At 37.3% G+C, this 17,779-nt stretch overlaps 1 protein-coding gene across 1 annotated transcript; it reads left to right on the top strand.

The window, feature by feature from the left end:
- Nucleotides 1-34: 34 nt before the first annotated feature.
- Nucleotides 35-10,961, top strand: kazald2 (Kazal-type serine peptidase inhibitor domain 2). Its single transcript, XM_053505865.1, has 5 exons — nucleotides 35-271; nucleotides 7,246-7,993; nucleotides 8,649-8,809; nucleotides 8,947-9,094; nucleotides 10,736-10,961. The coding sequence occupies exons 2-5, from the start codon at nucleotides 7,483-7,485 to the stop codon at nucleotides 10,858-10,860; spliced, it is 945 nt and encodes a 314-aa protein (XP_053361840.1). The 5' UTR covers nucleotides 35-271; nucleotides 7,246-7,482; the 3' UTR covers nucleotides 10,861-10,961.
- Nucleotides 10,962-17,779: the final 6,818 nt, after the last annotated feature.

Raw genomic sequence — 17,779 nt, 5'->3', positions numbered from 1 at the left:
TTTGTTCATTTATTTGTTTGAGCTTGTTTATTGTACTTTAACGTGTGCATCCAAATTAGCAAAGTAAAGGCTAAAACCTATAACTTGTTTCTGTAGTTTATATGGAGCTCATATGATGAATAAAGTAGTTTGCCATACACCTAAGCAGATATGTACAGGCATTGGTGGATAAGTGACAGGTTTCTCACCTGGGTTCAATTCCCATTCAGTGGGTGCAGTGCTGGTCTCAAGCCCAGATCAAATGAGAAGATTGCATCAGGAAGGGCATCTGGTATGTAATACATTTAAGTTTATACATTTGATTTTATTTCTTTATGTACCAGATAATTTATTTAGAAGCTCTTGTGTACAATAAATTGAAAAGCCATGAGGCGGCATGGTGGCATAGTGGTTAGCACTGTGGCCTTGCACCTCCCCACGGTCTAGGGTTTGATTTCTGCCTCGGGTGTGTGTTCGTGGAGTTTGCATGGTCTTCCAGTGCTTGGTTAATTTATTCTGGGTACTTGGGGTTTCTCCCACTGCCCAAAGACATGCAGGTTATGCTACTTGGGATTCCCGAATTGCCCGTAGTGTGTGTGTGTGTGTGTGTGTGTGTGTGTGTGTGTGTAACTGAATGGAACCCTGTCCAGAGTGTACCTCGCTTCATGCCTCAACTGAAGTTATACTTGATAGTCTTACACAGAATTTACAAAGTTAGCTTTATTTCAATAATTAATGGCTATATTAATAGGGTGTGGGAAGACTTAATCTATATTAAAGGTTTTGATGCTTATGAGAATAACCAGCTTTTATACCCGGGAATCATATAACTCAAAAATAAGTTACTCTGACACCCACTGTACAGATTAATGAATGTAATCCAAATATATTACTACTATGTTTATAAATAAAATATTTACAATAATAAACTAACTGGAGTCATAAAGCTATACATTTCAGATGAACCATATTAGGCAGGAATGTATTGAATTATTAAGAATTGGATTACATCTATTGTCTCAAGTGACCAATGAAATTGTTCAATAACTATGCAATAAATAAAAAATACATGCATATTTCTCTTCAAGAGGTCACTAAAACTCAGCTGATTATTTTTATAGGGAAGTACATTGACAGTTTTTATACACCAGAGGGCAGAATTATCTTTTTTGTAAGCATGACATGAAAATCATTTCGAAAAAACTAGTTTATTATAGCATCATAAATTTGACATGTATTTCATGGTATTCTGGATTCTTTACATGTCCAAAATAGGCAATACTAAAAAAAATAATATAAAATACATGTATAAAATCATGAAACTGTCACTGCAAAGGGTTCTGACTTTTATTATACTTAGTATAATTTTTCTGTAGACTTTTCATGAAGATGCTAATAACAGTTATGAAGTTGAAAAAAGAAATAATGGGTCTTTCCTAACGTTTTACTTTTGAAGTAACTAAAGTTAATTTCTTTCCCTCTCACATTCATATATAACAGTTGTGCTCCTTCAGCTCAGTGCATTTGCCTCCAGCTGCATCTCCCCAATATGTCTCTGCAGCAAGAGATTAAATCTGCCCCATTCATTAGCCTAAGTGGATGAGCCTTCCTAATAGATGCTCCCCTTCCCCTCAATAATTGCTGTTGATTGGCGCAAATTAGACCCTAGTTGCCAGACGAGTGATTCTCGACGACGATAATCCGATTCCCAACTCAAACTAATAGGATTTTAACTCCAGCTTGGCCTAATGTCCGTCTGTAAGGCCTGGCCCGACTCTGCTTAGGCCAACACTGCTTCTCTGGCCTTCTGCTTCTCAGTGCACGCCTGTGGGACAGAAACGCAGACCAGCTGAGTCTGTTCCTTTGGCTGAGCATGCAGATATTGACACACTCTTCAGCTGAAAATACATCAGCAGGAGCTGTTTTATAACAGACTAGAGACACACAGAACCAAAAGCTTGGTGTATGGGAATAATCTTTCATAGGACAAAGACATCAAATTATCATTGATTATCATTTCTATATCTATGGAGCCCTGTAGTTGTCTATTATTAAAATGCAATTTCTGTTTGAGAAGTGTGTGAGACTGACAATAATGTATAAAACATTTAAATGTATTCTAATACATTGTCATTTTTTATATATTTACTGCTGTTAATTTTTTACTCATTCAAACACTATGCCTTTCCCTCATAAGGCACTGCCCAAATAAGGACTCACACATATTTGATAGTATTTGTCATTGGGATGATAAGAGGAGATCGGATGCCTGCTTAGGCCTCGAGTCTAATGAAACTCCACTCCATTAGAGCTGAATCGGACAGATTGCCCTCCCAGAGAAATGAATTGAGTTTTTTGTATTTGTGAGATCATTCTCCCTCCATTAACTGCTCTTTATCCCGTCTCTTCATCACAGCCAAATCAGGTTAGACGGCCATGATTAGCTGGGGTGGCCTCCCTTTTTAAGCAGTAATTGGGTTTGGCGGCTCAGCTGATAGCGCCATTAAGACCAATAAAGGCTGGGCTTGGCTTGGAGAGTGAAACAGATTCTTGCGGAACAGATGGCAGGCGAACATAAAGGGGTTTGATTTAGAGCTGGCAAAAGCAAAGTTTGTGTAACTAAAGAACTTGGAGTACAACAGCATGCCTGGGAGACGGTGTTTCATGTACACTCGCTGTTTGCTTTTGGGTCGTCTGTCTTTGAGGTGTTACATCATCTTGCCTAATGCAAGCTGCATTTGCAATTTGGTGTAACAGCACAAGTTAAGGGTTCTTAACATCAAAAATTGCAAGATTGATTGAAGGATTCTGAAATTGCAGATAAACAAAGCGTTTGAACAACATGTTATGTACATGGAAGTGATGCAATAATATGGCATTGTACACTGGAAAATGTGGAGCATAGTGAATGTGATGGGTATGTTATTCCATAGTAACATTTGGAAATTACTTTTGATTTTATTTTATCCAGTCTGATCTCTAGAGCACAAGAAATACAGTGTGTGCTTTGCTTTTCAGGAGTGTACGGATTTATACAGTACCCTGTTAAATTCTCGATTCCGATTGGTCAGAAGGTGCTGATTTAAAAAAAAATAATAAGCAATATAGTAGTTTCTCCAGCAAGGTTTAAAATGGGTTCTTTCTAATAAATAATAGTTACACCTTATACAATGACTAGAACAGAGAAATCTCTATTGACAACAAGGCAAACTGTTTATTCATTTATTTATTTATTATTAATTTCAATAGATAGACAAAAGAAATGCTGGTCAGGAAACGGCTAGCTGCTAAAACATAAGTCATCATAGAAAATTGTTATGCAGACGTTCTACAACATGCTAGTGTTGTGTAAAAGATTGATAGAATCTTGGTTCAGTCCTGTAGTCACAGTCTTGTGTGGAATCAAAAATGGTGCATGAGTAACAAGTCCACAATGATGATGAAGCTAGACTGATTTAAAGAAACAAGAGAAATTAACAAGCCGTGTCGTTCAGCAGATTGTGCTAGTGTAAGATAACCGGTTCTTTAAAAAAAAAAAAAGACAGCGAATAGGAATTTGTTTTTACATTGCTCTACAGTGATGACAGCATTAAAACGTCTCACAGATTCTTCACCAGACGTTGATGGATAGACATGTTGACATTTAAAACCCCATCAGGGTGTAATACTGGTTAATATCTGGTTTGTAGATCTATATTTGTTGTCATGAATTATGCCTGTTAATTTAATTTCTTTGTCTTTCTTGCATGCTCTTCACTGCTAAGATTGGAAAAGAAATAATTTTATTGTTAATAATACTGTTAAGTGAATTAATTAATCGTTATATAAATTGCAATTCATTTTAATTATGGTTACTGATACCTAATAGGTTTATGAGCCGGTTCAAGCATGTCTATTAATAGGGTATTTTTCATGGAAATTTTTGCTGTTTTGTCAAAAAAAAAATAAATCACTAGGAAAAGATGCCAACAAAAGTAATGAGAAGTATTAGAAATGTGCACACACACACACACACACACTTGCTTATCTAGAGGGCTAAATGCTGTGTATAAATTGCATAATGGCTACAGAGAGCTGTATTTCTTTCCTGAGCCTCATTAGGATGAAGCGGAGTGCTTATTTTATTTATTTAAGAGCATTTCACAATACTTCTTTTCCCGCTCGGACCTTCCCCAGGGGGAAAAATAATGAGAGAGCACTTCAAATGAATTACTGTATACACAATCACTTTAATTATTCAGTTTGAGCTAGGCATTGGGTGTGACTGTTGGGAAATACCATGCACACTGCCAGGTCTACCTGTTACGATGATGCGATTAATGTAACAGTGAGATGTGCACTAAAAACATCGGATGTCAACAGCTTCTTGCAGATTAGCCGTGGTGTCATGCTGAGCAGTTTGCAGAAGACCCCATGCAGATGCACTGCTCACTTGTGTGAAATCCCAGCACCCCGGCTGATCGTTTGTGGCTGAAGACAATAACGAGAAAAATCTGCAGTTTAAATTAATTTTAAAGGAATATAACAGTGTGCAGAATGTTTAGGGATGGCTAGTGGCTAATATAGAGTTTACTGAATCCAAACTGCTTTTTCAAACAAAGAAATAAATTGGATTTCAATGTTTTATTCTATTTTGTAAAAAAAAAAAAAAAAGTGCAATCATTACATACATTTTTGCAGTCACCCAAAAAAATGTATAGGCACTTCAGGAAAAGAAAAATAGTATGATGTATATTATATTAATATAATATCAATAATAATGATATAATAATAATAATATCATACATATATATTGTATATTTTAGTTTCAAATATTTATACAAGATTTTATTTTCCTGAAGTGTGTATGTTCTGTATATATACATTACATTCAAATGTGTAAAAAAAAAAATCCCTTAATTTAGATGAAACAGTTTGCAAGCAAAACAGAACCCTATTGAGATTAAGTCCTTACTCGAGTGCAGTGTATTACGACCCTTTATGTCATCATGAAGCAATATGAAAAATCCCACATATTAGGCGTATTCTTCCCCTGTTTGTGCTAAACACAATACAGTGGCAATTCATGTGCTATACAGCATCTAGAATTATAGTTTGACAAGCATTTGCTCCAGCTGTGACCTCCCCTCTGTGACATTCTTAGAAAAGAATTGAATTTGCACAGGCTCCGCGATGACTGTGAGGGTGCTCCTCCTATTTGCCTCCTTGTATATTGCTTTTATAAGAGACGAGAGGGAGAGATATGAGAGAGAGAGAGAGAGAGAGAGAGAGAGAGGAAGGGGATGGAATGATGCCATAGATCTTCATAGCTCTGGCAGCAGCTGTCCATTTGAAAATGAATCACAAGATGTACGAACCCATTATAGAGGACATTTACAACCAAGTGTATTACTGAAACTCTTTAATATATGTAAACAACAACAATAATAATAAAGTGCAATGTTTTAGTTTTGTATTCCTAAAGAATGTGCATACAGGCTGTTTTTTTTTTTTTTTGTTTTGACAGAGTAACTCAAATCTAGTTTTAAACCTGCTCGCTCCCATTTAAACATCACTATCTATTTAGAATAAACCCATAAGATATTTTAGTATCAATTAGTTCTGACATGTATCACTATCAGATTATGGATAGTGTTTATGGATTTATATAAGGGATCATGTTTCCTTCTCAGTTGTGCTCAATAATATGAAACAATACTGAAGCGAAAGGGCAAACATAAACCATTTGAAATTGAATTGAGGATAGAAAAGTCTGATCTGTTATTTTTACAGATATAACCAGAGATTGCATAAAGCATATTTTGATATTCTTATTTTTTCAGTCAAAAATTAATTTAATTAATTAATTTATTTATTGTGGATTACTGTAGATACAGTGACACATTTTGTTATGGTTAGTCATATACTGCAATAATTAGCAAAATGTACAGATATATCCAGAGATATTGCATTAAGTACATTTAGCACATCATTTTAGTAAACAAATTATCTATTTAATCATTTGTTGTAAATGATTAAATACACTATTAGATACTATTAATACACTATTAATACACTGTTGTCAAGTGCTTTTCACAAAAACGTAGATGGCAACGCTGTCAGTAGGCAGACAACCAGGGAAGCTTGGCCTTGAGAAAAATAATACTCATAATGTGTGTGCACTATAGCATGCATAATAGGAACACTTTTTACCATCATGGCACTGAGAAGTCCAGGTCAAACCACAGGGACAAGAAACTGAGAAACATTAAACAATATAGGGTTAACAGCTATTTATTTATAAATGTTTCTGCTGATTTTTTTTTTGTACAGGAATGCAAAAGGAGAAAAAAAACATTTGTGCATCGAGAATAGTTTTTTTTTATCTTATAAATGAATTTAAAATCCTAACTTATAAACTAGGCCACAGCTAAGTGTAACGCTACCTGCAGCTTTTTTCTTACAATGCACTGAAGCAGCCCATTCATTCCAGCACTCCATTGAGATGGCCTGAAGCAATTAGCCCCACTAAGACCAACTCATTAGGAGGCATGGGCTGAATGAGCTCTGCTCACTGCCGCTAATCAATATTAATGATGGATTATTTACAATTAACAATAGGCCTTTAATGGCCCCTAATTGTTTGTTTTGCTGTAACACTGAGAGGTGAGAATTGCAGGTAGAATGGAGAGATTAGTGAGACGTTAGGGCGGGTGGGCAGGGGTGGGGGTGGTGGGTAAATGTCTTCTGAATTGCTCACACAAATCTGTGAGCTGCATTCAATACATTTCAAGAAAAGCATCATAATTGTTTTAATATCTCAAGGTGAAGAATTTTTTTTCTCAAAGAAATGCTACAGTGGTTGTTGCTACTAGTACAGGTTATTTGTGTTTTCAGGATCACCTCAGATTAACAAATTAAATATTCCGCTTGACTTTTTCATCAAAGGTTACAACATGACTCTACATCATAATCATATCATATTTCACTGGTGCATTTAGAGCTGTAAGGCACCAGGTTTCTTGTGCTTGATTTATGACCTTTCCTGCTGACTGTTACATTTCGGGTTGGACTTGTGCCCCGTGCACACCCTTCCCCAACATGGAGTATTGTGATTGGCTGCCGCAGGTCTCTTAATCACACCTTTCTTGTATGTTGAGGTAGCAACCTGCAATTTAAGAAGGGTCCTCATACCCCCTCTCCTTTCGCTTTCCTTACACACTTTCTCAGCTCTCTGTCCTGTCTAGACTGTGGGTGAAGACAGACATCTCCTTTCTCTGTTTATAGGAAGAGTTTAGGCTGGAAGAGTGAAAGCAGATAAGCGGCAATACTTTAGGCTGCTGGAACTCTGCAGCCAACTATTGACACCAGCAGTCTGGGACTTGGAGGCCTGCAGCCTGCTAAGGATCACTCATCTCTGCTAAGAGCTTGTCCGCCAGCAACGAGATGAAAGGATTTGCCGCTGTTTGAGACACAGCAAAGATCTCCAAAACACTGACTTAATTTTCAGCTGTTTGTCAACAAATGCAACCAAGGGAACAGACCATGCCATATTTGGTTGTGTTAATAGCACTGCTGCTAGTTTCCCTCTCAGAGCCTTTTTCCCTAGAACACCTCAGGCATTTAGACTGGCAGAAGGGCATGCAGCCAGGACAGAGATGTCCAGTGAAGTGCCAACGTGAGCAGTGCCCAGATGCCAGGCTGCTCCAGAGTTGCCTCTGGGGTCAGGTCCGGGACCTGTGCAGGTGTTGCTGGGAATGTGGGAATGGAGAGGGCCAGCTTTGTGATCCCGAACCAAAGACCGGGTCCATGTTTTTTGGACAGTGTGCAGAGGGACTGCGTTGTAAAGCTCCACGCAGGGACCCCACAATGAAGTCAGACCCCAAGCCTGTGTGTGTGTGCACCAAGCAGGATATTTTGTGCGGTACTGATGGGAAGACATATGAGAATATTTGCCAGCTTCGAGCACTGCAGCGCAGGCTGGGTGAGCAGAAAAAAAAGGTCATGGTGGCGCATCATGGACCCTGCAGAGCAAGTGAGTAGAAGTTTATTGTTAGTTCAAATGCAATAGGTAGGGTTTGGGATATTATACTGAAAAATTGACACTTTTGCTCTTTTTACTGTTTTTACAGCAGCATTTTAAATGTCTTTATCCTACTTTGTTATACCTTCCTATGTGTTAGACATCTGGAGTGAATTTTTACAGCTAAGAAATTTATGCCGCATTCTTTTCTACTACTAACAACAGATTATTGGAAAAAAACTGAATATATTCATTTATGTACATTTTTTCAAAATATATTCACTGATCCTGCATCTCTCCAGTCCTTTCTCCACATGCTCAGCTGCAATCTTATAAATAACAGCAAGGCTGCAGAGTAATTGCTAAAAGATACCGAGCTCACACCATTACTCCAAACAATCAAAACTTCCGAGACTGCTGATGATAGAAGCTAAAAGCTCATTCCTCTCAAATCTATTGAACTATATATAGCACGCATAAGCAGCTGTTCAGTCCCTCATATTTTTCCTGCTGCATGTAATTCTTCCTCTATGGTGTCATTGATTTTTGTGAATTGATAGAGTGCTCGCTTAGCACGAAAGGGACCGGAGCCCATTTTTAATGCATGCCTGTGTTCATTTTTAAACCGACATTAACAACCAATTGTTTTCCTGTGTTAACTCTGCAGAGCCAGTCATCACCTATGCTCCGGGTGACATCATTGCTCTGGAAGGAAGCAACATCCTTCTTTCCTGTGAGGTGTCGTCATACCCCGTGGCATCCATCCAGTGGAGGAAAGAGGGAGACAGTACTTTTCTTGCTTCTGGTGATTCAAATACAGCTATTCAGGTATGTACAGTATGCACTTTTATGTACATCCTTTATTAATTAATATATGGATATATTGCGGATATGTGCATTAGAAGTATTATTAGCAGCAGTATTGAGTCCATATAGAGCTTTGTAATAATTTTGTGTAATTACAGGCGAGTGGAGGCCCACGGCGTTTTGAGCTCACTGGATGGCTCCAGATCCACAAGGTCAGTCCTGATGATGCAGGAGTGTATACATGTGCTGCCAGGAACACCTTCGGTGAAACATCTGCTTCCGCAAGGTTACAGGTCATACGCAGAGGTTTGTATGATACACACATATAATGCCATTAAAAATTATGCGAACAGTCTCTCTTCCTCTCTCTCTTTGTTTTTTGCTAATTTCGTACAAAAAAAAATTCTCAACTTCAAACATACAGTAAGTATTCTACCACTAAATTACAAAATACCACCAAGTTACAGAAACATAGTATGCCAGAAAAGAAATCAGCACATTATATAAATAACCACTTTTTAGACAAAAAAAAGGGATTTGCATGCAACAAGGCAGGTGCTAAAGTAAAAGTTCTCAGCAGAACTGTGGGTGGTTCTGCAGGATGCTCATTAATATACTGTATATAAAACTGCATAAATTGTACACGAAACTAAAGGTTCATGAAAGCATTTTCGCACCAAATACTGAATTTGTTTCATTAGTTACTATTTTGTAAACTTTTGTTTAAAAATAACTAACCAGACTAATTAAAGTAAAAAAAAAAAAAAATTCAGTTAAACAAAAAAGTGCTCCAAATTGTGAAAATGAACAAAAGATTATGGGTAATGTAATAATATCATAGCAGTAAGGAATGCACAATAAAGAGAGACAAGAAAAAAAATCCTACAAAATATAAGATGAAATCAAATCTAATTAAATAATCTAACAGAAAAAAATATATAAGTAACAGCCTTATATATGCTCTAAAATAATGATGTCAGACTCATGATGGCATTTAAGTCACTGAATTCATATTCATTAATTTGTAGAATTAATTTATTATTTTAGAAAATGGATATCTGCCTAACATGACCTGACATTTTTCACTGTTAATCCTAAAACATGCGAAAAGTAGCACACTTTGTCCTTTTTTCCATGAATGTCAGTTACCTGTCATTTCCACTTTTTTGCGGTCAGGCCTGTGGTAGAAAAAGACATGCATATAAATCAACAATGGAGGCCAAATCGATTCGGAGCTCCAACTATCTGTATCCGTCATCTCCGCCTGAGTATAGGTGAACTTGGTTTTCCGAGAAATCTTACGGAATGGCAGATAGCTTTACACCAGTCACAGACTTTCTCTTGAAAGAACACAGTATTAGTGATGACAGGAGGTCGAGAGAGGACGGAGATAAGTGAGATTTGGATGATGGGGGGTGGAGGGATGTGTGTATTATGTGGCAGGCTTTTGGTGTGACTGTCTGGTTACTATCGCTTTCTCTGGGGGGTCTGCATTTCTACTATCCACCTCTTATCTGTGCCACAGGCAACTCACCCTACTCCTGTACCCCCGCACCCCCCACCCCCACACACCCTCCCCCTACCATCATTTCCCGGAATGTCGCAACCGCAATGAACTCTGGGAACTCTTGCCAGTGGAGAAAGGTGACACAATACAGACCAGCTACTACAGACCGAGCTTTAAACACTCAAAGAGTTTTTTTGGAGGAAAATAGTAGTGTAGTGTCATGGAAAGATGAAATTATGAAAAATGTTTATAGAACCCAAATGAAATTGTCAAACAGGAGATCCACTAAAATGTTATTTTCTTCTCCTGAATGTGCTGTTTCCTTGGCATAGAGTGTTTTTATTTTTAAGCTGCTTGTTAGCCTCTTGAAAAAATATACACTCATGTTTTATTGCCTTTTACGACAACAACCGTAATTCCAACTTACTCTTATCTTTCAGGGTCTCAGAAAGGCAGAGAGCTTCCTGAAAGACAAAATGAAGCTCACAGCACATCAATCAATAAAGATGAGAGTGAAGATGATGAAGATTATGAGGGACAACCAAGTGGATATACATATTTGTAAAATATAACAATTCCATTTATCAAAGTTCTACTTGGGTCTCATGTCTGCATAGCATCATCACTTTTGTAAAATAGTTGATATAGTTCAGTAAGTACCTTTTATCTGAGCACTGTAAATAAAAACATATTATAGGTTTCTATATGAATTTTTAAATAAACAATTTAGCTAAATGTACATGCTATTTTGTTTTGATTTCAAAGTTACTATTTTTTTATAAAAAGGTGTAAAAACGGACAGATTTTTATCTTAGTTAATTGTTCTTTGGCAAAGATAATGATTGCTACAATTTAGCAATTTTGTTTGCAGAGCTTTCGACATCTTATGATTTACATCTGCTTGCATTATTTAGTCCATCAGCTGTAAAAAGTCACTTGTGCTTTTGTGCATGTGTACTTGTAAGCATGTAAGCATGTATTTGTCTATATATCAAGAACTCTGTAAAAGCTGAAAAACACTATCCTGTTGTGCACTAACTCCACTGATCCACCTCATTTTTTCATTAGGTAAACCATCACTGTCTCCATATTTGTCTCTTGCAAGAGACCCACCAGCAGAGTAAGACATGAAAAAAAGCACTGAGGTTAAGTTGTTTGAAAGCTCTGGTATTAAGAGCCGTTTTACACTTAAGAAGTTGGTTTCGCTAGGTTTTCTGTTTCCTTCTACCATATTGATTGATACTCAACTATCAATGCATAATAGAAAAGCACTCAGAACAAATGTGGGGTTATGGCCTTCCAGAGAGAGCAGACAAAGCTGTAGCTGAGCGCCATTATTGCCCCATAAAGGATCCCTAGGGATGGACACAGTCCTCTCATCAGCACACACCAAATACCCAATTAAAAAGGAAGACCTTTAAATTCTCTCCCTCTTTCCCGAGCAGAAATCAATCAGAATTCAATCTGTTTCAGTCGGGATCCTGACTGTGCAGGTGATAGCTCACTAGAGCTCAGATAGGTGACAACAGCAAAGGGGAGCCAGCAAAGCAGTCTGGTGTTAGCTTTCAACACTGCTGGCTCCTCGGCTGATGTGGCTGGCTGAAAGTGTGAGACATCCAGAGTGAGAAAGAAACACTGCCCTTCTTAAATGCTTATCTAAAGTTTCAGTGTGGCTTTTATTTTTAGATGCACGTGGCAGGTGAGGGATTTTTTATGGCTGCCTGACAAAGTGCCCAGGTAAATGATCCGCCTTGAACTTTTAAAATAAATGGATAATTTAAAATAAGTGGGTCTCAGATTCATCTTCTGAAGAGGTTAATTGAAAATGAATCCCAGTCTAAAATGGAGTGCTCTTATTCTCCAATGGATGTGTGTTTAATGAATGGAGAGAGAGAGAGATGAGAGGGGAGTGTGTGTCTGTATACTGATATATATGTGTGTGTGAGAGAGAGAAAGAGAAAAGGGGAGAGGCAGAGGGGGATAGCGGATGGTGAAAAAAACAAAGAGGGAAAGAGAGAATGCAATTAAAAGATGATTCATTCTCACTTTCGTGTAACAGTATCTGTGAATATTAGAATGGACACTCTTTCTCATGATAGTGTTTGGCTCAGTAAAGCTCTCCCCTGGCCCTCTTTCTCAAGGCTGGCTTAATGATTCCCTCTCCGATGAGCATGTGAGCTGATGTTGGGATGGGAGGTGGAAAGCAAGCAGTACTCAGTTCACTTGGTCAGTAGCACCATGTGCAGAGGTCAGTTAAGGTCAAAGATCATGGGCAGAAAGCTGCTAATAATGGACAGCTCAGTAAAGTGCAGCGTTGGGTTACCCAATACCCAGCTTCACCACTGTAGATAGGGAAAATCTTGGGGGGAAAATAATTTTACAATACAATATTTATTATGAAGTAAATCCTTCACCAAACCAGGACTAGTTACCTAGAACAGCACAAGCCTGAAATTTCAGAACCCAGTAAACAAAAAATTAAATATCACACAAACATATTTAGTAAACCTGTCCAGAAAGCCTAATCAAGACATTTTAAAACAAACTAGATACATAGTAAATATAGATAACAGGGACTGAGATACAGAGAATACTGTTGACTTTCAGAACTTCTGTATTTAAAAATGTTTCATTCAGTGCGGGATCATTTCAAGAAGTGAATCTTTTTTCTAACAGTGGACACAATATTAACACCATATTACACACAAATCTCAGTAAAACTACTGACATGTCAGGGACATTGAAGTGATATACACAGTGGGGCCCAAAAATGTATACGCATACTACAATACAAAATATGTCTCTCCTCTAATGTTCAAATGATAGCATCAACTGACAGTTTTAAAAAGGGCATACATAACTGTCTGCTCATCTGAAGTGTGTATGCATTTTTTAAAATTTACTCCATTTAGATGGTTCTGATGACAAAAAAGGATAGATTTTTTCAATTCAAAACAGTGGGCTTTTAATTAATTTAATTTTGTCTTAAACTTTCCAAGCATGCCACAGCATGCTAATGTGTGATCCCCGCAAACGTTTAATTTGTATGCTAGTGACGATAACAAAAACAGTTGTAACTACAAAGTATTAGGACAGATTTTTGTTAATGTTGACGGAAATTCCAGTGAATATTAATCAAACTTGTGCTTAAACTAAATTCAAATTCAAATTTTATTTGTCACATACACAGTCATACACAGTACGATATGCAGTGAAATGCTTAGACAACTGTTCGTGACCTAAGAATAAAAGAATAGGAATAGAAATAGGAAATAAATATGAAAATTAAAATAAAGGGTAAGTTTAACTAGGGAAGAATAAAATAAAAATATATAAATAAAAGTTAAAAATAAAACTATTTTTTTAAACAAGTGCATTTAAGTTGTAATTGAATTATTACAAAAGCACAATTTTAGGTGTATTAAGTATACCTTTGTGTGCTAAAATGGAACAACTTTAAGTATACTTAGTACACTTAAAGTATATGGATATTTATGTACTAACATACATACCTGACAGTAATGAAATTAAAGTATACTGTATCTAATGTGTTACAAATACACAAGTAATAGACCATGATTATTTTCTTATTGCAGCAGTAGCATGCTGTTATACTTCTGGTTACTTGGAGCCAATCAGGATCACTCAGACACTCAGAATGTGCCCGCCTCCAGATTCTGATTGGCTGGTATTGCCCTAACTCTAATCTCTGGTTGGCTGGAATTATGGCAGAGTTGGAACGCTTTGTTATTCGTGCAGGTGTAACTTTATGATATTGAACGTACGCAAGAGATAAAGTTCAAACACATAAATTAGCGTGAACGCGCACAAGTAAGTTTTAGGGCGCAAAAACGAGTTTGAGAGAGTGTGTGTGTGTGTGTGTGTGTGTGCACAAGAGAGAGAGCATAAATACTTGTACAACTTTAATTGAAAATATACTGTTAATACCAGATATTAAAATTATATATTTCGAGCATATTTAAAAAAAAAAAAGTGCCAAAAATAAATTGAAAAACAAAGTTTGGTTTGGAAATTACACTGATAACATATTTTTGGAACGTTTACTATAATACAATTATTTTAAAGTATGTTTAAAGTTGGTAAAAGCTTGATGTTAGTATACTTTTTATATATTAACTGATGTTACAATTTTTATTAGTATATTTGTAATGTACTATCTAAAGTTTGAATATATTTGTTATACACTAAAGTAAGGGTAATTTTCCTAGGGTATGTAAGTTGTGTTACAATTGGAATAAGGTCTAGAGACATTTTAGTTAAATGTCTGATAAACGGAGAGATAAATCCTTCAGAAAAAGCCGGATGTTTTATTGCAAGGCGGAAGTGCGTGCGTTGGCCGTCAGGTGGCGCGTGCTGCTTTCGTAATCCCGTGCAGGCTCCAGGAGCGCGCGCTCCTCCAGGACAGCGTGGCATTTAAAATTGCGGGTTCGGGGCGCCTCATTAAGCTGCCAATGACTGAAATATGTCTCTGTCTCGCCGTGTCGCCGAGTAATAAAGCCACTGCATTCTTCAGCACAGCTGCGCGTTATTGCGCGCTCTCAGCTGGACGGGTTTTTTTCTTCCTCTCCTCCGCCGGTACTAATTGACAAACGAGAGAATGAAAGGTTATTACTGTCCGCTCATCTGAGGTGCAAATGATTTTAGGCCGCTGAGGACGATGATGTAGTGTTTTGTTTACATACGCTGTAATAGCTAAACGCGTTGCTCAATTAAACTTTTAAAAGGAAGACAGTCGCATTAAAGCGTAGCCATGGGCGAATTTCTCACATTTACACACGGGTTGGTTAATTATTGAATTAAAATTTATTAATATAACACTTTAAATACACGCTTCTTATGGGGTTGAAATTAGGATGGTGTTATTCTGTTTTACTTTTAACAACAACAACAACCATAATAATAATGATAATAATAATGGTAATAATGATTGCCATCCAGGGTGCATTCCTGCTTTATGCTCAGTATTTTCAGGATGCGAACCAGATCCACCAAGACTAAAATAGGAATAAAGCAGGTACAGAAAATAAATGAACGAACTGACGAATAAATTAATGAATGAAATATAGTATTAATACTAATGCTACAAATTAATAACATTACAAGCACTACTACGAACAATAATCCTGTCTAGGTTGTATTCCTGCGTAACACCCAGTGTTCTTAGGATGTGCTTCAGATCAATGGCAACCCTACTTACTATCTATCCATCTATCTATCTAATAGTAATAATAATTATAATAATGACAGAACAATATATATATATGACAGAACAATATATATATATATATATATATATATATATATATATATATTGTTCTGTCATATTCAGGTTATATTGCAGCCTCACGCCCAATTTTCCAAGGCTGTGGATTTACTATGGTTACTAAAAATTAAAAAACAATTGATAACTATAAATTAATAAATAATAATAATTGAAAAAATATGAAAACATGAACAATGCAAAACAATATACTTCTACACTTTCCTTCTTTCTTTAGCACATAAAGAAATCTCTTGTCCAAATAGCCCATCAACCCTGCATTTGCAGCATTGCATCGTTTAAGAATGAGAACTCCTGTATTCTGCTCCCCAGAGAGAGAATCTTTCACTTAGCCTTTCTTGTGAAGGGCAGGATTTGATTACCAGGCTGATGCAGGTATTTCTGAGTCCTGTTCATGTGCTTCATACACACATGCTCGTGGCAGTTCAGACATCATTTACACCAATCTGTCTCCTACTCACTCCCATGCCAGCACAAGTATCTCTGCAACACAGACCTCTCTAGGAATGGAATCCCTTCTTTCTTAATACCTGATTAGAGAATTCCTAAACCCCCTTCTCTCTTTGTAACCAAAATTATTTCTTACTAATAGCACCTACATTATATATATAAAATTGAGAGAGATTACCAGATAAGAAACTTTGAATTATTTTTTAACATGTTCTAGATTTAGCAGCACTTAACTGGTAGTTGTGCCTGAAGGCGGCACCTTTACCTTTAATCTGACAAGCAGTTTTTAACATTACACATACATTTGCCTTTTTTTTTCCACTAATGAAGCACAGAGACTGACAGGTACATCGATCCCCTCAGAGGAACCTGGAGATGATGAAATGTGGGTGTGTTAGGTTGTTTATTGTGTTTGTCTGATCCAAGCCAGCAGATGCTGCCGCTGCTGCCAGACCCTTGAGCGGTGCTTGAAGTAGAAGATCTGTAGTGACCATGGTGATGAGAACGGTATGCTGGAGCTTTTGATATCTCCCTGTCACTGGAGGAAGATACAAAGGAGCAGGAAAAGGGAGCGTGACAATCACACCTGCAACTGCTGTCACTGACATAATGAAGCAGTGGTCCATTCTGACAGAAATCCTTTGGGCATGTGGCCTGTTCCTTTCACCATTTGATTAATCTCCTTTCTTCTGAAATGATTCTTTCTTTAAAACTATTTGTTTGTTTGTTTGTTTTCATTTCCTCTTTTCTATTCAACTGTTTTTTGGTTTACTGTCTCATTAGCTTTATTTCACTTTTCCATCATTTGCTTTAACTGTATTTTTATAAAATGTTATTTCAACTCTTATATTTGAAATGAAGGTGGCTTTGCATTCTCTCCCTCAGCTTTACACATTTCTTACCCTGCATCGTCTCCAGTTTCTAGAAATGATTGTGCCTGATGGCACCAACACACTTTCATCTGCTTCTTTAGAGAAAGCCATCTCTTAGTGTATGCTTGGATTGATTTCAGCTCAGGAGTGACAACAGCATGCTGACAAGATGAATCGAATCTGGAAATGACTGCAGGTGATAAGGCTGAGGTTATAGATACACATGCTGTGCTGCCTCTGGCTTCAAGACGCTGCACTCAGTGCAGGGTAAAGTGATAAATGGGCTGTTTAAGTGTTATCTTTGAGTGAAATAGTACTTTCAGTTAAAACTCTGACCTGTTTTTAAGCACTACTGATTGTTGACATGCAGCAAGGGAAATTAAGTTGCATAATTCAAACAGTAATCATTGTTTTCATCCATTTTTTTTAATGATCTCCAGTTCTCATTTGCAAACAATTAACACCAGGCTGATTGCCGCCATACACATTTGTGTTTCAATAGCTCAGCAGTCGCCTCTTTGCCAGCTGTCATATTTCCATGGCTTAATAACAGCAGGTAGCATCAGTGGGAGCCTGTGGGTTATAAGGCATAAAGGTGAATATGTTCTGATCTCTCCATAACAGGACCTGGAGGGGACATCAGAGCTTTACAAACATCGCCACTGATAGCATGCTGCTAGCAGTTAACACACAAATTGAGAATGTGCCTCGAGACACAACACAACAATGGACATGTCTCTGTTCAAGACCTTGTCTCAGGGCATGATGGGCGAACAGCATGTTTATGGCACCTTAGAGCACTTTTGCGACAGCTTCCTGCAATACCAAAGCCCCCCTTCATGACAATGACATCATAACAT

The sequence above is a fragment of the Clarias gariepinus genome, chromosome 10, assembly GCF_024256425.1.
Source record: "Clarias gariepinus isolate MV-2021 ecotype Netherlands chromosome 10, CGAR_prim_01v2, whole genome shotgun sequence".
NCBI classification, from domain to species: Eukaryota; Metazoa; Chordata; class Actinopteri; order Siluriformes; family Clariidae; genus Clarias; species Clarias gariepinus.
Note: the sequence above shows the minus strand (reverse complement) of the source record. Positions and strands in the feature narration are given on the sequence as shown.

Coding starts and splice junctions, on each gene's coding strand:
- kazald2 (XM_053505865.1), top strand. CDS start 7,483: ATGCAACCAAGGGAACAGACCATGCCATATTTGGTTGTGTTAATAGCA. Junction 7,994..8,648: donor TCATGGACCCTGCAGAGCAA/GTGAGTAGAAGT, acceptor TTAACTCTGCAG/AGCCAGTCATCACCTATGCT. Junction 8,810..8,946: donor ATTCAAATACAGCTATTCAG/GTATGTACAGTA, acceptor GTGTAATTACAG/GCGAGTGGAGGCCCACGGCG.